This window comes from Antrostomus carolinensis, unplaced genomic scaffold, assembly GCF_000700745.2.
Source record: "Antrostomus carolinensis isolate BGI_N321 unplaced genomic scaffold, ASM70074v2 scaffold33267, whole genome shotgun sequence".
Classification (NCBI taxonomy): domain Eukaryota; kingdom Metazoa; phylum Chordata; class Aves; order Caprimulgiformes; family Caprimulgidae; genus Antrostomus; species Antrostomus carolinensis.
The window spans coordinates 3,406-22,125 of record NW_010325877.1 but is presented as its reverse complement, the minus strand read 5'-3'; the positions used below and the strand labels follow the sequence as shown (position 1 = coordinate 22,125).

The window sequence follows — 18,720 nt, the reverse complement described above, 5'->3', positions numbered from 1 at the left end:
GCAGGGGGGTTGTTCTGCCGCAGAAAGTCTTGTCGAGCCGGCGGACAGCTGAGAGAGAACCTGTGTGAGGTGGCTGCTAGAAATGCTCTCTCGATGGCGAATGTCGCAGCATGTTTGTAAGTCAGTTTTAGACTAATAATTCACAAATAAGTAGGCTTAGAGGTTAAAATTGGGTGTCTTAACAAATTCGTCGTGGGGTAAGAAAGGAGTTTGTTCTAGGCTCAAAATATGTTGAACAGAGGCTGTGGCAAAGCAAGGGTAATTATGTCATTGGTATCCCTGCTACTGAGTGCAGTGGTGTTTTCGTAATTTGATTTTTACTTTGAGATGTAAGGAGATTAGGTTCTTTTTTTTAATAGGAGAAGAACAGCAATAAATAAATTTATGTTACAAATACAAAAAACTTCCAAAAAGGATGGAAGGGAATACAATTTCAGCTTCAAAATCAGCAGTATTGCCCTGTCTGTTGCCAGCTACTGAAGGAAGGTTCCTGTGATGTTCACTTCAATTTGAAGGTCTCTGCCTGGTTATTACTCTGCAGTTTGGGGACTTACATAGGTGTCCTTTTGTATGCAGCAGTCAGTGTGGATAGGTTGGTGTGCTAACAGGTGACTCTTCGGGAGCTGAACTGCCTATGCCAAATTAAATAAGAAGTTTATCTGCAGAGTTGTGTTGTGTGTATGTGGTTTGCTGTTTATTCAGTTCATTGCTATACAGTTGTCTCACAGACTGTGTAGTATCAGTAAAGATTCACGCTGCACAGCAGCAAAGGGGGACAAGGGGGAAAGCTTACAGTGCTATTTATTGAACTTCCAGAGACCTCATATAACTCATTGCACAGGTTCCACTGGTGATGTAAAACCAGTCAGAGGAATTAAAAGAGAATAATTGTTTTTTCTTGGGGGCTTGAAGTCATTCACTGTATTTCTACTTAAAACAAATTGCTTTTTCAGTGTATAATGGAACTAATTCAGAAAATCCATGCTCTTATGCTTTCTCCTCTAGAAGAGACTTTACTCACTTAAAGTAGCTCCTAAAGTTGCAACCTCAGCAACTGCAGAACGAGTGAAATTATCTCCGGAGTCTGAAGATCTTGAGGTCAGTATGAATACTGGAATTTTTTTCTCTCTTCTTTTTATTTACTTCTTAAAGCTCAGACAAAGCAGAACTGTAACAGTACTTCTGGTTTGATGACTAAAACTTTTTTTTTTTTTTTTTTTAATACAGATTACAAAATTACCAAATGGCTTAATTGTTGCATCTCTGGAAAACTTTTCTCCCGCCTCAAGAATTGGTGTGTTTATTAAAGCGGGCAGCAGATATGAAACCCCTGGTAACTTGGGAACTGCTCACTTGCTTCGTCTTGCATCTAATTTGGTAGGTGTCTGTTCTCTTTGTTGTTATGTTGGCAGTGGCTGAAATGGTGGATGGTGTGACCACAAAAAGAAGCGATACGGATATGTAAGACATCTTATAAAGTGGAAAACAGTGTACATTGATTGGTGGTTACCTGGTTCAAGTGCAGGAGAAAGGACCTTACTTCCTGGAAGACAGGCAGTGATATTTATTTAGAATTGTGCTCCCTAGTGGTGTCTTAATCTATATATGCATCTATATCAAGTTGTGCCTGTAACTCATTTTATTTAAGCTGCAATAAAAGATAATTTGGATGGCTGATACAGTCCCAATTGTGTGTGTGTGTGTGTAGTATTTCTGATTAGTTTTTCTTACTACTGCCATCAAGATATTTTAAGCTCCTTTTCTTCCCTTCCTGCTTTCTGGCTAGCTTCATTTATACAAGACACTGTGGAGGCAGATACATATCAGCAGGTTCAAAAAAGAAACAGACAAATTCACTGCTCGCAGGTCCTTTAGCAGCTGCCAAAAGAGGTAACTCCTGTTGGTACCGCAGGAATACCTCTGCATGGATTATGGGATGCTATATTTAAACAGCCCCTTCTCTTGCCACTGTCGGGTACAGAACTTTGGGATAGATGTCCCATGGGTTTGACCCACTGTGGCCATTCCCCTTGTTCCTGTCCATCTCGCTGGCTGGCTGCAGCTGTCGATGTGAACACGGCCTCTGTGCCACACCAGCTGGGCTGTGATGATTCACGCTACACAGCACCACTGACGTGTCTTTGCTGTTGTGTGGGCTCCCTCCACATCAGTTTCAGGCAGAAAAAAAACCCCAAAATATCACAGCTGTTTATTACTTCCTTCCCAACTGCTGCTGCCTGAAGTTACTTTCCCCAGACAGCTCTCAGTGTAATAGTATATGTAGGTATTTCTTGCTCTGCTTTTGTCAAGTTTATGTAACTCAAAGAATTAAATGTTCAAGTGACCCTGGATCATTCTAGAATAGGAACAAATCTGTGAGCAATTATGGTGGAAAATCAGAGAGGATGACAGAAATTACTGGCAGTAGAGATGTGGTAAGCTGGCTCAACTTTTAAAAATGGCTTCTGTATAAATAAATAAACAGAGAGGGTTTCAGTTTTGCCTGAGCACTGAACATCCTCAGGCACATCTGTTCTTAAAATACCTAGAATTTTAAGTTGCTCTTGTTGTCTTTTGGTTTTTGTTTGTTTTGTTTTTTTAAATAGACCACTAAAGGAGCATCTTCTTTCCGGATTACTCGTGGCCTTGAAGCTGTTGGGGCAAGTTTAAGGTTTGTAACCACATGGAGTCTGTCTTGGTAAGATGCAAACAGTCCATATGGCTAAAGGAAACTTAAAACAATAAGGCTAACAATACGTAGGCGGATAAGCTCAGTCTGGTAATGGTACTTGAATGGTGAACATTGACAAGGAACATCTGTTGTACTTCTAATTCTATTAAGATTCAAGAGTGCACCCATGATTTCTATTTTTAAAACACTTCTCAGTTAACAAAATATAAATGGTTTGTACCTGGAAGAAATAGAATTTGTCTAGGAAGTTTAATATTTTTTCTGCCTTTTCAGGCTTCAAGATTAAACTTCCTGAAGTCAGTAGATTTCTCCCCCCCGCCCCCAGTTTTTGTGAATAGATACCACTCATCATACTGCAATTCTGGGAACAATTCAAACAGTAGTTGGCTTTCGTGATTTGAGAGTTTAAAGCCTAGAAAACAAGCCTAAGAGAAATAAAAGAGGGATCTCACTGTGCCGGCTTTCTTGCAATGTATCTTGAAATCATCCAGTAAGATTGTTTTATATAGAATTTGGTTAAAAACAGTGTTTTATATAACTTGAGACTCTACTCTTTTTTTGTTCCTGTTAATCACAAATGTGTTGAAGCAAGTGGAAAAGACCAGCTATGTTTTCTGCCCAAAGAGAATAATTTCTAAATCGCCTTGTTTAATACATTTACACATCTTTCTTCAGGTTTTGCTATTCAGCCTTATTTGTTGTTTTACTTTAAATTATTATGGTATCTTAAATTCTGATGGTCACAAGACACTTGTTACTACTTGAATACTTAAGATGGGAGTTTTAGTCATGTCTAGTTCCGCTGTGTGTGTATTATCACTCCTTTAAATAGTCATCTCAAGCAGATTTAAGGTTAGCTAGATATTCTAGTCAATATCTTGCTGACGAATCAATCAATGGGGAATATGTGTGAAAATCTAATTCTGTGTTCTCTGCTGAAATGGATTTTGTATTTTTTCTCATTTAGTGTGTACTCAACAAGAGAGAAAATGACTTACTCTGTTGAATGCCTGCGTGACTATGTGTACGTATCTAGATATGCTGTAAACTAATTATTGCATTCCTTATAAACTGCTCTGTAGTAGAGACTTACCATTTCCCAGGGTAGGAGTCATACCTATTTTCATGTCTTTGTAATCAATAAATCAGTAAATTACTGTATTAATATTCAACTTCTGTGTGATGTTACTAAGTGTACCAGTGCTACAGAACTGAAGCTGAATTCCCATACTTTGTACAGCGGTGCTAATAATTGTTCTCACTTGACTGATATATTTTGTTGTTAATGTGTTGCTTTCAACTTGAAAAGAAATACGTGCTACTTCTGTTGCTTTAATGCCTTTGTCACTTTTTTATCTAGGGACACAGTGATGGAATACCTTCTGAATGTCACTACAGCACCGGAGTTCAGACCATGGGAAGTAAATGATCTTCAGCCACAATTAAAAGTTGACAAAGCAATTGCATTTCAGAATCCTCAAGTTGGTAAGTGCATTTTCTGATCCACTGCATTGTCTTCCTGGGAGTGTCTTCAAAATGAAAAACTTTCTTGGGGAAAAAAAAACAACTTTATCTTTTGCTCCGTAACGTGATCATTTAATTTTTCAGATTTTCCCATTGATAGGTACGGTCTTTCTGTTGTTACAGAGCTTTTTTTATAATACCACAAGTTTTTCCAGCCCATGCATAACAATGTTTAGCAAGTAATGTGCTGAAGACAGCTTACACCATTCTCCTTGACAACTTGCATGTTACCTTTTTAATTTTTTTGAAGTACAACCGAAGAATGTGCGAGTCGTGTCTGTTGTTGACAATGTATTTGCAGCAGCTTGTGTTCTGAAAACAATATTTAGGTATTACTCATTGATGTGGAAACAATATTCTGTAAAAGACTTACTGAATTTGTGTGGGTATTTTGGTATAAAAATCATATGTATTTTCATTACACTGAAAATGGATTGCAGTTTTAAGTTTATAAATTTAGGTTCATGGGTTTGGGTAAAAAAAAAAGTCAAACACAAAGGCTCAGATAAACCACACCTATTCCATTATACTTTGTGTTACTTTACTTAACTTTAATCATCAAAGTCCACCCAGGTAGTTCTGCAAAATAAATGTCTTTTGTACTACTCCTTCACTATGAAGTGTGCTCACTTTCATAACCCATTAAAGGTGATGACACAACACTGGGATTTGGAAAGTCTCAGGCTTATATGGAAGTACTGCTGGTTTTGAAATCTGTATCAAGGATAATCTTTGTCTTTTAAACTTGAAACTAACCTGTAGTTGATACTTAGTAATTTAGTATTTTCGGTTATAGTTATGTTCAGAAATAGATCTATGAAGAAGGAATGTCATCTTTCTCTTGAGGAAAGAATCTGGAAAAAATACAGGGAGAATATCAAACAGGAATGAGTAGAATGCTGTTGGACGAAAGAAAAATCTAATGAGAAGGGATTTGAAGACACTGGCATCCTTCATCTGAATAGGGAGACAGCCTTGTGTCATGTCTCATCTACAAGTAGAACAGCCTGTTCTTAAGCTCAAGAACAAGGGATGCTTACAGTGAAGGTTATGATGATTCTGAAACTAATCAAAAGGATGTTGGAGTCTGTTGTTATTTTCTACTGCTTCCTCTCCCCCAAACACTGATTGTGTTTATAACTTGCTTTTGAGGCCAAAAAGTGTTGAACATCTGCAAGTTTGGTTTTGGTTTTTTTTCCCCAAGTTACAAAAGAATAGACGCTCTTAGACCAGATTGTGTTGCATGAGGATTTGGATGAAACTTCTGTGTGTATCAGATTATTCCAGACCTGCTTTTGCAGATCTTGTGGTCCTTAAAGTGGACCACAGCTCTGTTTCACTGGAGTGACATTTAGTTTCATTCGCGATCTTCATTAAAAGCGGCTCTTATGTTAATCATCATCACTGCAACTTTGTTCCTCTTATAGGAGTCCTGGAAAACTTGCATGCTGCAGCTTACAAGAATGCTTTGGCAAACCCCTTATATTGTCCAGATTACACAATTGGAAAAATTACTTCTGAGCAGGTAAGATTATGTGTGTTATAGATCTGTTTCAGTTTCTTTATCAAGGATAGATGGCATGAATTTAGTAAATATGCAGTCAGTATTTACTGTCATGTTAGTCTGGGGTTGAAATCATTAATTTCCACACAGCTTTTAGTATTGGGTACAGAACTCACTCTCACGTTTAGAGAGGTGGTTTATGTCGGTGGCTTTCTGTGCATTGTAAGGCAGTCAGTGAAATGCAGGTGTTCTTGTATAAAAGGGTTTTGTAGTTGTCACTGGAGAATGTGTAAAATGCTGTTCTATAGACAGCTACTTTTGGAAGCATCGGAGTTTGCTGCATTAAGTATAAGTCTGAACAGGGAATGTCAGAAACACACTTGCTATTTTTGTTCTTTATACAAAATACCCTAAAATGTGAATTTACTGTTGCAGCTTCACCATTTTGTACAGAACAATTTCACAAGTGCGAGAATGGCTCTTGTAGGAATAGGTACGTATGTTCTTTAATGGACACTGCAATTCATTAGGGAAAACTGCTGTAGAAAGTTGAGTTTTCTGTAGAAGTAAAATGTTATAGTACACTTAAAACACTTTTATGTAACTGATGCAGCTTTTCAATGCCATTACATTTCTTGGAATAAGCTGTTGTATTGCAGGTGTAAAGCACTCTGACTTAAAGCAAGTTGCAGAGCACTTTCTAAATATCCGAAGTGGAGCTGGTATTTCTAGCGCAAAGGCTGTCTATCGAGGGGGTAAGTATGTTTCTTGTATCTGTTCTGAATGCCTGATTTTTTTATTATTATAGATGTAGTAGTATTCAAAGTTGCAACTGAAAACTATATAGTTGTTCTAAACGCTGTATATGGGAAGTGACAGTTCAGAGGCATCTCCCATCTAAACAGGCAGAGGATTGTTCCCTGCCATAGAAAGTTCTGGGGTAAAACTGAACCCATTTCTCCAGCAAAGCTTTACCTGCAAGATAATCTATTCCATAGAGTGAAAAACAAGCTGGCATATGGTTTCTCTTGTTTTTTTGGGGAAGATTCCCTTAAGAATAGATCAAGGACTGTCTAGAAGTGGTGGTAGACTGTCTTTTTAGGGAAGTTCTGTTAGAATGTCCCAAGTCTTTCACACAAGACAAAGCAATGCTTAGCTCTTTCAGAGCAGTATCTTCTACTAATACCAGTAGCTGTTCTGTAGTTGGGGTATTGGATCACTCTGTAAACAGGTAGGGAAAAAAACCAGAAAGTTTCCAACAGTTAATATTTGACTGGAGTAACCAGTTTCTATAAAACAGGATAAATATTCTTATGAACAGAAGATGCACTACTTTTCTGGACATTTATTATCTGAAGGCTTACTGAGTTTTATCCTCTCATACTACGTGTGATTTAGGATCAGCTTCAGATAAGGCATAGTAAGGTACTTGGTTTTGTGCTTGCAAGAAGACTTTTGAATGTGAAGGACTTTTTTGAATGTTTGGGTTTTTTTTTTTTCCAAAGGGCTTATATATAGTATACTAGATATATAGTATACATATAGTTTATATATTTATTTTTAATAAGAATTAGGAATAAGTTCTGAGGATTGTAAGTATAAAGGGCACTGATGATCAGGAATCTAGAGTATGACCTTCAGCCTATGAACAGCTTCTTGCTGTCTTAGTGAGTGGACATGCAATAGCTTCACACCCTGGCTTCTCTCTCATGAAACTCCTGGCTAGAAATGTTTTCTTTCCATCCCTGTAAACGTACAGCAGTTTCTAACTGAATGCTGTGTTACCTTTTATTCTGTTGTATTTTTAGGAGAAATCAGAGAACACAATGGTGATAGCCTTGTCCATGCTGCTGTTGTAACAGAAGGGGCTGCTGTTGGGAGTGCAGAAGCGGATGCATTCAGTGTTCTTCAGCATGTTTTAGGTGCTGGACCCCTTATCAAGAGGGGAAGCAGTGTTACCAGCAAACTGTCCCAGGGTATTGCTAAAGCAACTAGCCAGCCATTTGATGTAAGTTCAAAGGGTTACTGCACTCTAGTATTTTAAGTAAAATGCATACTGTCCTTTGAGAAGTTACTGTCTCCAGCAAGAATCTTCATTAGTTGCACAAATTACAGTATTTCAGAGAAGCCCTTCCAGTCTGATCTTTCCTCTGCACAGATGGAGTTTAACTTCCTGAATTACGTATTTTAAATCATAATAGTAATTTTCCTATGCTCGATACTGAGTTGTTCTGATACTTGAAACAGTTAATAATAATGTTTGTTTTGCAGGCTTCCGCATTTAATGTTAATTACTCTGATTCTGGGCTCTTTGGGTTTTATACCATATCCCAGGCTTCAAATGCTGGGGAGGTGAGTTGCTGATTAGAATTTAAGTATTGACAACATAATCCTCAAACTAGTGTTTTAATTTGAGATAGTGACTGATTCATCTGAAAAAAGTCCATTCATCTGTTTTCTCATATAAGAATGCTGCATGTTCAGTTATGATTTAGCTCTGTAAGCTGGGAGTGAGACTTGCTTTCTGTGAAGTACAAACACCTAATACAAACTAAAGCCAGTGAAATACCTTGAATTGCTGATTGTAATGCCAATTTACATGTGTAACCCTAAGTATATCATGGGGAACATGCTGGCTCTTGAAGCTGGCAGAACTGAATACTCTCGTGAAAAATGGTGAGACCATGCAAATTAATGTGGTGTTGCAATTTAAATCCACGCTGGTTTTTGTGTCGCAGTTTGGCATTTATTACAGTGGTTTTAGTTTTATTCTAAAGCTGTTCAGCATTGAGTTCAGGCTAACAGTCCTAATACCGCCAGCTACTCTCCCCTGAAGTATTTAAGGTGTCAGATATTAGAAATAACGTGTTGCAATTCAGTGCTAGAAGAAGTCTTAAATAATTTAATTTTCCTCAGGTCATTAAAGCTGCTTTGAACCAGATAAAGGCAGTTGCTCAGGGCAGCATCACCAATGACGATGTCACAAAGGCCAAGTAAGTGTGTAAAGAACTGTCTTGTGTGTTGTAAAGAGAAGTTTCTTAACATGTAGCTACTTGTTAAACACTTGGACTGTTCCTGTACAGCAAAGCTTATCCTTGTCCTGTAATTATATCTATGGGGAACTGCTCACTTTCCTGCATTAAAACTGAAGCACTTGTCACTACTCTTTTTTTAAATTTTTTTTTCAAAGCCATACTGATTCTCTGCTAGTGGTATTTCCTAATAAAAACTTGTTAGATAAGTGTTAATGTTTTCTTAAAACTCTTTTAGTGTAAGAAATAAGCAAGTACCAGCAGATGCTGTCGTTGTAATCATACTCTGCAGTATTAAGATGTATTTAAATTAGAATCCTAAATTGTATTATTTAGGTAATTCCCTTTACAGTTGCACTGCAGCAATTCCCGAAACAATTATATTAAGCAATCTTACGCATCTTGAAAGAACGGTAGTAATGAGGGTCTGCAAGTGTAAAGCACTGAATTAATGATGTTACATCCAAGTGCTCGAAGTACTTGTGCCTGGGAGTATTGGAGGTGGGGGAAAATTACTATTAGGGATGCAGTAATAACAACAAAGCTTTAGAGTTTCTAATTTATAGAGGGTTGTGCGCATTAGCTGGTGCTTGATCTCCCAAGTAGTGTCAGACTGCACCGAGCCTCTAAAACTGGGATCGTGCAATACAACAATATTGTACAGATTCACTCAAGTGGCAAAATTAAAGTATTGTCTGTTGCATGTATAAAATACTTACAAGACTCCACATAAAGCCTGATGACACCAAACATGAAAACCTAGATGTGGCTGGTTGTGCCTTGGTCTCTAGCAGCTAAATGGTGAATTCTGGACCTTTATATTTGGCATTATTAGTTTTGTGCGTTGTTTTTTGGTTTGTGGTTTGGTGTGGTGGGGTTTTTTTGTTTGGGATTTTTGGGTAACAAAGCTGCCTAATATTAAGGAGTTACAGTGCTTTGGCTTTTTTTTTTTTCCCCCTTTTACTTTCCCTTCTGGAATGGGTTCATATATTTTCTATATTGCTTTTTTTCCTTTAGCAACCAAAAAAAAAAGCCCCCCAAAAACAAATTCAAGGTCAGTGATATCTGCAGAGTCTTGCAATTCAGTCAGAAATACCAAGTTACTTAATTATATGATATTTGAATAAACCACTTTCTGTCATTTTGACTTTGAAAAAAGAATAGGAAGACTAATTTATAAAAATAAGATTTTCATATGTAGCAGTGAGACTGTGTTAAACAGAAAAAAACAGTATAAACTTGCTGTCCTTTAATCTTTTATCAGGACATGGAACAATGGCACAAGGAGCCTAACCATTTACATTCATTGCTTCTTTGTCACTTACAACAAAATTGCTTTGCACACATCTGTTCTTAATGAGAAACTGGAATCAATGTTAAACCTAATTTTTAAACTTGATAGATTAATTTGTCTAATTCCTGGAGTAACTGCATTAGTTACTTCAAACAGAAACAAATTCTTAGCTAGAGATCTGACTCTTTGGGGTGGCTGATCATTCCAAGGCAGTAGGTGTTCAAGTACCCTGTCATTTTCATGCTTGAAGTATTTGTGATGCCTCTTTCCTAACTATAGAACGCTTCTGTACTTGAAAAGGAAAACCTTTCAAAATGGAGAGGAATCTTCAAAATTTAGAAAGCAACAAAAACTTATTGCACTTACTGGGGTAGTGGGGAAGGTAATAACAGGACTTACGTGCTCCCTCATCCTTAATGCTTTGTTTGATGGCAGAAATCAGCTGAAAGCCACCTATTTGATGTCAGTGGAGACTGCAGAAGGGTTACTGAATGAGATTGGCTCCGAGTCATTGGTTTCTGGCACACACTCATCACCATCTGTTGTTGCTCAAAAAATCGACTCTGTAGTCACTGCTGATGTTGTGAATGTAAGTATGTGTCAGCATCTACAGGTGTTCCTTAATCACTGTGTAAGGTTGTTTTTTTATACAAAACTGATGCTCATTTGTGTGTGTTTATAAACACACACACAGACTATCTTAAAAAGAAAAAAAAAGGCAACTCATTTACAGAGTCCAGCTGACTATCTTTTGATGTCTTTACTTACTTTATTAACAGAAGACCCTTTAATCCAGTGCACTATAAAACTAGTGTAGCTGGGAGTATGTGAAGTTCTCATCTGCTTCACTTAAATATACCAAAACTGCCAACTAGTATTCATGGAAACCTTGATACTAGTTCCAGTGCAGGCACTTCTGTGGCAAGGCTTTTAGGATTCCTGAGTCTAGAATATTTGGTGTGTTTAATAAAGCCATTAGGCTTTCAATGATAAATTGACATAACTGCATTGCTATTCCAGATTGTCTTGTTGCTTATACTAGAGCAAACTTCATACAGAAATCCATCAGAAATTCTAATACAGAAAACTTGGTTTTTCACAGTCACCACTAATTTGTGTTGCAGTAGCAACTAGCAATAGCTTTAGTAGTAAGGAGAGATCCCCTGTATCTTGTGGTGTAATAATTATTCTAGGAATAAACATTTTCAAAGAGTCTATGCCTCTTCTATCCAACTGTCATTCTACCATTCCTGTTCAAAGTAACGAGGAGCTGAAATAGAAGCTAGTAAGTTTAGACAGCAAAAGGAAAATTGTTTACTTGATGATTACTGTAGTAGTGTTGGGATTTGTTTTAATAACTTGAAGCTGAGGCTATGAGCAGCAAGATAAACTCTGTTGTAGCAAATATGTCCTTATATTCATCTTTCTGATTTATTTTCAGGCTGCAAAGAAGTTTGTCAATGGGAAGAAATCAATGGCAGCTAGCGGGGATTTGGGAAATACTCCTTTTCTTGATGAGTTGTAAAACAAAACTGGTATGAGGATTCAAGATGGACCTAAGCTCTAAGTCCCCTATGTTCTAAATAAATTACTAATAACTTGTTATTTATGAATTCAGTTCTTTCAGAAAATTAATCTAGAGTAATTGTGGTCTTGCACTCATGAAATAAAGTGCTGAGTTCATACATTTTGTGTTGAGTTTTTTACACTGAAAATGGTGTCTAAAATGCTGGTAAGTCTGGCCCTGCACACTGAAGGTAAAACTACAGTGAGAAAATAAGGGGACTTTTAGTCAGTGTAAAAAATAAATATATCAAAAATGATCACTGTAGTGCAGACAGATATTGCAGTTGCCCCTCATTGTCCATGTATTCCTGTATGGTCAGGAAAAGTTCTTGATAAACTGTCTGCACCATCCTTATATGAAGTAAATGAAGAAACTTACCTTCAAACAAAGACAAATATATTGGACCTTCTTAGAGCTTGCAGCTGCCACCTGTCTGGGCATAGCAGAGGTAGTGTTTCTGAATGTCTCCTCCACAAGTAGCATTGACAGACATCTCTGAGGGGTGGGAGGACATTGCTAAAACAGCTTTATATAGCTAATACATAATTTAAAATATCTTAGGATATTTAGATTTTTTTTGAAGTCTAAGCATATATTAAAAGAAAACAGATACACTACAACTTCAGAAATCTAGGTTTTGAAGATGTCAGGTTTTGAGCTATTCTGAAACAAAGGTAAATTCTTCCAGATAGGATGTATTGGATACAGAAGGGCAGGAGGAAGAGGAACTGGTCTCATTGTTTTCCATAGCCCAGTGTGAATGAGGTCTAACACCACTAGCATCAAACTTAAGATTGCACAATGCATCAACATTGTTATGAAGTACAGCATCACAACCAGTGTCTGTGCCTACTCTAAGTGTTTGGCCTGGATCAGGTCCCTGCCACATTTTGGATGTTGATGGTAACTTACAAGTGAACTCAAACCAGTATGACTGGGAAGATTTATACTGAAGTTTTCAAGTACATCATCATTGCTACTGGGCCTGATACTGTCTTCATCCTCAGCATCTTCGCTTGTGCTGAAAATACGCAGCATGGTATTACTTTAACATGCAATAATTCCCATAGCCATTCAGTTAAGTAATCATGGAGTCAAGTTTTTTGCAAATACTTGTTTTAAAGACAGGTTCATTAGTTCTGAAGCTCCTCTAATATTAAACTAATGCTATTGTCCATAGTCCTTTGCACGCTGTTTCCTTTGGGCTCTAAAGTAATAGCTAAGTTGTAATTCGATCGACAGAAAAGCAAGCTATCCTTTTTCTGCTCCTTCAGAGTAGCAAATAATTTGATTTATTTAAACATAAGCTTAGAGGTTTGATCTCTTGGAAAGCACCTTGTTGTGTGAGCTTCCTTTCTGCTGTTCTGGCCTAATTATCTCCTTTAATACTTAAGTTCCTTCCCCTGCCTTTGAGGTTTCTTTTCTATTAAAACTCTCTGCCTCAGGAAAACTTGTAACTGCCTTGTATCCTGTGTAGATTAATTATCCTTGCTATGTGAGCCACCTTTAGGATTGAGAGCAATATTTTTAAAAGCTTCTGTATTCAGTGGCTCTCACAAGAAGGTTTTCTTTTTCCTGAAGTTTTTTAAAAGTAATAATCGTTAACCACTGTCAGTAGTTAGACTGATTAAGAAACGGATATGGTTGTAGCAAGACCTCCATCTTGGTATCATCAGCTACTTGTGATCTTCTAGATCCTTGGCTATTGCAAATCGACACGGCCTCTTTGATTGCAGTGGCATTATCCCCACCCAGACTTTTTATGGTCACTGTGGAGGCAGGAAGGGACATGTCTAAAATTAATGTCTGTCCTGACCTTGTGTTCACTGTAACTAGAAAAGTTTGTTATGATTTTGTTCATTTCAAACCACAGTTTTGTTTCAGAAAAATAAATTAATGTAAATCTTTAGATTTATATTTTATCCTAAAATGCAAAAGCTATTATGCTATTTCTTGTTTCTTGCTAGAATAATAAGCAACGTGTGAAATTCTAGTTATGAACAATACTTATTTCTTACTTTGATGTCATCACAGGAAGCTTTACTTCAGGAATTAATTCAACTGCACTTTACCAGTGTTGAGGTACTTCAACAAAATCTCTGTAAACTCTGATTTGTAGAGTAGTTCCTATAGGAATATTGTGCAGGAGCTGCCTAAGCTCTTGGAGAGTCCATCCTAAAACGTTTGCATGTCCAATTTTTATTAGAACGTCACCTGCCAGGGAAGAAAATTTACAGCAATCAGTTTAAGAGACTTTTCCAATTTTTTAATGTTCATATTACAAAATCTGTACTCTTAACCACTTTATTTTCATGTTTTTATCTACAAGTGTGTGTTTAGCAGCTCTTCAAACCAACTGGATGCCATTTTTTCTTTTGCTTTTTTAATGAAAGTTTTTTTAGCCCTGTTAAGAACTCACCTTTTCACAACACTAAAGCTGCAGTTCACTTAATTTACTTTGGGATTTTTCTGAGTGAAGATGCCAAACTTTAGATTGCCTACTCAGTGCTCCCTTCCATTTCTGTGGGGTTTTTTAGGCAAGATAAAGGTATAATGGTGGCTGCTCTGATCAGGGCCACTACTTGGGACCAGACAGACTTCAGCAAGGTTGAGCTGAGGCTACACAACTGCACTCCAAACAGTTCTGCTGGCATCTTTCCACTGCTTCCCTGTACCTTTTCACAGCTGGAATACCCCATCTGTACGTAGCTGCTGCCTGCTCTTGTATGTCACCTTGCTGTTTATCTGTCAGTGTGGAGCCAGGCGTACCCCTTCCTCCACAGTGGCTGTTTACCTGGGTGGATGCTGGGGAATCTGTCTAAGAGCCATGTCACCTTGTGGGCCCCTGGAGGATTCTAGGGCTTGACTCTCTTCAGTGGCTGGTGCCTGTCCCTCGGCTCTGACAACAACCAACACATGAGCACATTGCAAGATGTTGTCAAGTGAGGCTGGGGGAAAAACAGGACAGGCTGGGGGAAAACCAGGAGACGCTGGCAAGAGCTGGTGCAGAATCTAACTGAAGAGTTCCAGCAGAAAGCGGTGGTGATATTTTGTTTGTTTTAAGGGACAAGGCTGCAGGTAACATTCTTACCCGTGCTAGTGGAAGCACTGAGCTGCAGCTTTGCCAAAAGCAGTACTGCATCCAAGGACAAGAGAGTACAGAAGCCCCAGCAGTTATATGTACCATGGGATACAACAATATGGGCTTCAAGGGGTTGGGGAAGTTGCAGTTACTGGGTAAGCCTGTAATTTTGGAGACTGCAAAAGGCAAGCAGAATCAGTCTGCAGCAGACTACAGCTCTATTGGCAGCCTGGCAGAAACAGTTGCACAGAGGAGCAGTATCAGTAAACATTATGTACTGAACTGCAACAGAACAGCACAGGGGATTTAAACAAGCAGTGCAGCTGTCTGCTGCCATATTAGGCTGAGCCAGGAGCCTCTCTCCATCTGCTCCATTTTCTTCTTAACCCTTTCGGGTTAAAAATGCCTGTAACAAAAATTTACAGGCTTTAAAATGGTTTACCTAAACTACTGACTACCATTTTTTCATTCACTTTTTCCACTAACTATTCTTTCTACTCCATCGTCATCACACACTCTCTCCACTCTAGCTTATCCAAGATACTGGTCCTACTGGGGTGCAAACAAGAAGTTCTGGAACAAGTATGAGGATGGCAGATACCAAAAAAGCAAGATAAAACATTTTACCAACAGTTTTATGTAAGTTCTCAGCCTCAAACAGAAAGGGAAATCACTCAAATTATGTTTTTCAAAATGCAGATTCATAAATGTACTTATGCTTTAAAATATCTGCAAGACACTTTGCTTTTACTAGATTCTTTCAGCATTCTGCTTTTTCTGCCCACACTGTCCTGATAACACTGTTGTGGTGAGTCAAAGACATCTCTGAACTGCAGATGTAGATAATTTTGCTCCTCTGCTCCTGCATAGAGTCTGAGCCACTCAGCTTTTCAGTTCACCTATCAGTTTTGTGATTGATATCATTCAGTGGCCACTGAAGATTTATTTGTTTGGAGATAACCTCTTGCACTATGAAGGTATTTTGAGGAAACACATGTACCAAGCAGCTCTGTTTCTTATTGATGGCGTGCACGACAGAGCATGCGTACATCTACATCCATACAAGTTTGGTCAGTCTGACTGTAGGATTTTAATACATTAGTGCCTCCCACTATTTCTGTTAATTTCTACCTCCTCCCCATTAAAATCAGTAGAATGGCACCTGCTCTTTCAAGCTATAAGCAGTGATAAAATTATTCTTTTAGGTTCCAGTTTGAAATTTTACAGATAATATTCATCTTACTTAACTGAAAAATAAGCCTACAAAGATAAAATCTAATTCACTGCAAGAAAATCTCCTAACCAGTGCATTTGTACATCATCTTTTCCTCAAGCCCCATGCTCTGTACATTGGTATTAGTGCCAAAATAAGTGTGCTGCCTGTGCTACCATTAAGAGACAGAGCTTCTACAAAATACTGTATGTTCTGCAAAATTTTACAGCTTTGGTCTTAAATACAAAGTTTTTGTAAGTTCACTCTAAACATGAATTGAACAAACTCAGCTGTTTGCTTTTTTCACGTGTGTGGAATGTGCTGAGTTAGATCCAGGTGCTCGATGAAATGTGCTCAAATTATTTCTTTTGGCTCAAAAAAATAAGATCAGCTACAAAGGGACAATGTTTGTCACCAGTCCTCAGCCCCTTTTAAACTGTTCAATACTTTCTGCGGTAAATCAAACACATCACATGAATTTGACTCCTTGTTCTTGTAACATATATTGAAAATGCTTTTGGAGCGTACCTTTTTCAAATTGTTGCAAACAGAAGTACTTAGTTTCAGTGATTATTATTCTGTATTTTTTACATATAAATGTAAAAAAAACCCCACAAACCAACAACCAAATCAGTATCACCTATGTATATGCTTTTCTATTCCATTTGGGTTTCTTTAGGGAACGGATGAAAGCTATCAGCTCCTAACATAATAATAATAACAACAACAACAACAACAATAATAATAGTAAATTTAAAAAATAGTTCAAATCAATTTCTATTTTATGGATAGGACTTTTCCACTGATTTTTATACTTGGTTCAAAAGTGCAAAGCCTTTTCTAAAAAGAGGTTAAGAACTCTACTCGATGGTTTTTATTTCATCAAGGAAGTAGATCTTTCTTTCTAGTGCTTGGAATTCTAATTCTCTCTGAAAGGTTTGAGAAGAAAGAATTGCCCAAACTGTAAAGGGAATGCTGGGAAAACACATTTTCACTGTACAGACAGTAAATTTCTAAATTACTTCATTAACTTAAGTCTTAGCTTCATAGATTTCTACGTTAGAGACAATTTAATATTTGGTAATAACATAGTGCAGTATCATCCCCAAACTGTAGTTCATGAGTCTAATGTAATTGGTCTAGGGACCCGTGTGAAGCAGTCAGATTTACAGAGCTTTCAATTACAAGCTTAATATAGGTGTCTGATGTTCCATAGGAAACCTTAATAACTAGTAATAGTCTGTTAGTACTGATATGACACATTTCAGTAGCAAATGAGCACCTGCATGGATTGGGAGAGAACAGAGATCAGTCCATTGCCACTTAGTAACTGTTCTGTACAACAAAGAGAAATAAAAAGCAAATAATAAGGAAAATTAATTTCAAGCCTTTAGGAAGTTTTGTGTTACTTGTAGAGTGAAACTACTTGAACAACAATGCACTGAACAAAGAATTATATTATTCGAGTTTAGTTGCTATATAAAGGTAATAGTCAAACTATTTTTGGACAAACCTGCCGATGAATAGGAAATCTGTTTTTGCTGGAGAACAATATATAGACTGAAATCTTGGTCTGATTATAAAACACTCACCCATATCAGCTATTTTAAGATCACAGGTATTTCATTACAGTGGAATGCTGGCACTGAGCTTTAGACAGTTTGTGCTAGTTTCTTTTCTCTGTAATTTTAAATTGAGTTTCTTTTGATCTGTGTAAGTGTAAATAAATCAGAGACAGGCTCAAAGCATAAATGCAGAACAAGAACATTTTTAACGCTATTAAATTTAAGTATCACTCTTGTTTCTTCTTACCTGGTTTTAGCTTTTCATTGTTAACTGCAGAGCTTTTCTCAGCAAGGCTTGTTATTTGGAGATATGGCCCATTCTGTATGATTATGAGACCCAATCCTTATTCACACATCCTAATATTTGCCTTTAATACTGCAATCAGTGTGTGCTGAGAGATGTTTTCCAGTGCTGGCAATTGCCCTTCAAAAAGTGAGATGAAAATTTTACTAGTTGGAAGTGTGATATTTTTCTTCAGTACAATGTTTAAGGAGACATTTGAGCAGGTGCTGTACCCATTTTTAATTGTCCATACAGTTAAGTCCCTCATCCTTAATTGCTTCTCTAGACAGGCATTGTCTGATGAGTTGCTGCCAAAAAGCTATAATAGTGATACTTATTAAAAGTTAGTGTAGTCCATAAACTAATTTTCATCAAACAAATATACTGAAAGTAGTTTTTACTTAGAAACTTATTTCATAAAAAGTCACACATTTTACCAAGAGAAAAAGCAATAATGCTTTGAAGTATTCATTACAAATGGTGACATATTCAGGAAAGGTAGAGAACAGTGCACAGAATAACATAACGGAGGAGCTGTCAGCTGGTAAGGACTTCAGGAAAAGATTGAATTCCTATAAAAATTTAATTTTTCAAATCAATTTTTATAGAGGAGATTAACTTCTAAATTTCCAGCAGATTGGTTTCACACCCTACTGCTGACATGAGGGAAGGGACTGTACTTGCCATATTTAGCACCTACAGAAATAAAATACACTTGAGCATCCGCTATCCATTAAAATGCATAATACAAGTACTGCAATATAAATGACGTTATCCCAGTGTCTCCACCAAGAAATATAATAGGGTAGTAAAGTAAATCCTCCATCTCTCAAGCCTGTTCTCCTCATGAAGAGCCAGGAAAAGTTAAGACTGTCACATGAATGCTTGAGACTCTTAAACTGCATTCTGTTTTGTCTCTGTTTTAAGATGTAATCTCCAAATCTAACTTCTGCCAGTAGGGTAG

At 37.4% G+C, this 18,720-nt stretch overlaps 2 protein-coding genes across 2 annotated transcripts; one reads left to right on the top strand and one right to left on the bottom strand.

Moving 5' to 3' along the window:
• Positions 1-1,005: 1,005 nt before the first annotated feature.
• On the top strand, positions 1,006-11,733 carry UQCRC2 (ubiquinol-cytochrome c reductase core protein 2; the record flags this gene model as incomplete). The annotated part of the gene is made up of 13 exons (XM_010171401.1): positions 1,006-1,098; positions 1,228-1,377; positions 2,607-2,671; positions 3,660-3,716; positions 4,053-4,177; positions 5,644-5,741; positions 6,156-6,213; positions 6,380-6,475; positions 7,529-7,728; positions 7,992-8,072; positions 8,637-8,713; positions 10,482-10,635; positions 11,488-11,733. Coding segments are annotated over 13 exons (1,338 nt in total), but the record flags the coding sequence as incomplete, so codon positions are not given.
• A 538-nt stretch (positions 11,734-12,271) lies between these two features.
• Positions 12,272-18,443, bottom strand: PDZD9 (PDZ domain containing 9). Its single transcript, XM_010171400.2, is given in 5 exon segments — positions 12,272-12,564; positions 12,567-12,634; positions 13,632-13,827; positions 17,721-17,898; positions 18,333-18,443. Coding segments are annotated over 5 exon segments (846 nt in total).
• Between the last annotated feature and the right edge of the window lie 277 nt (positions 18,444-18,720).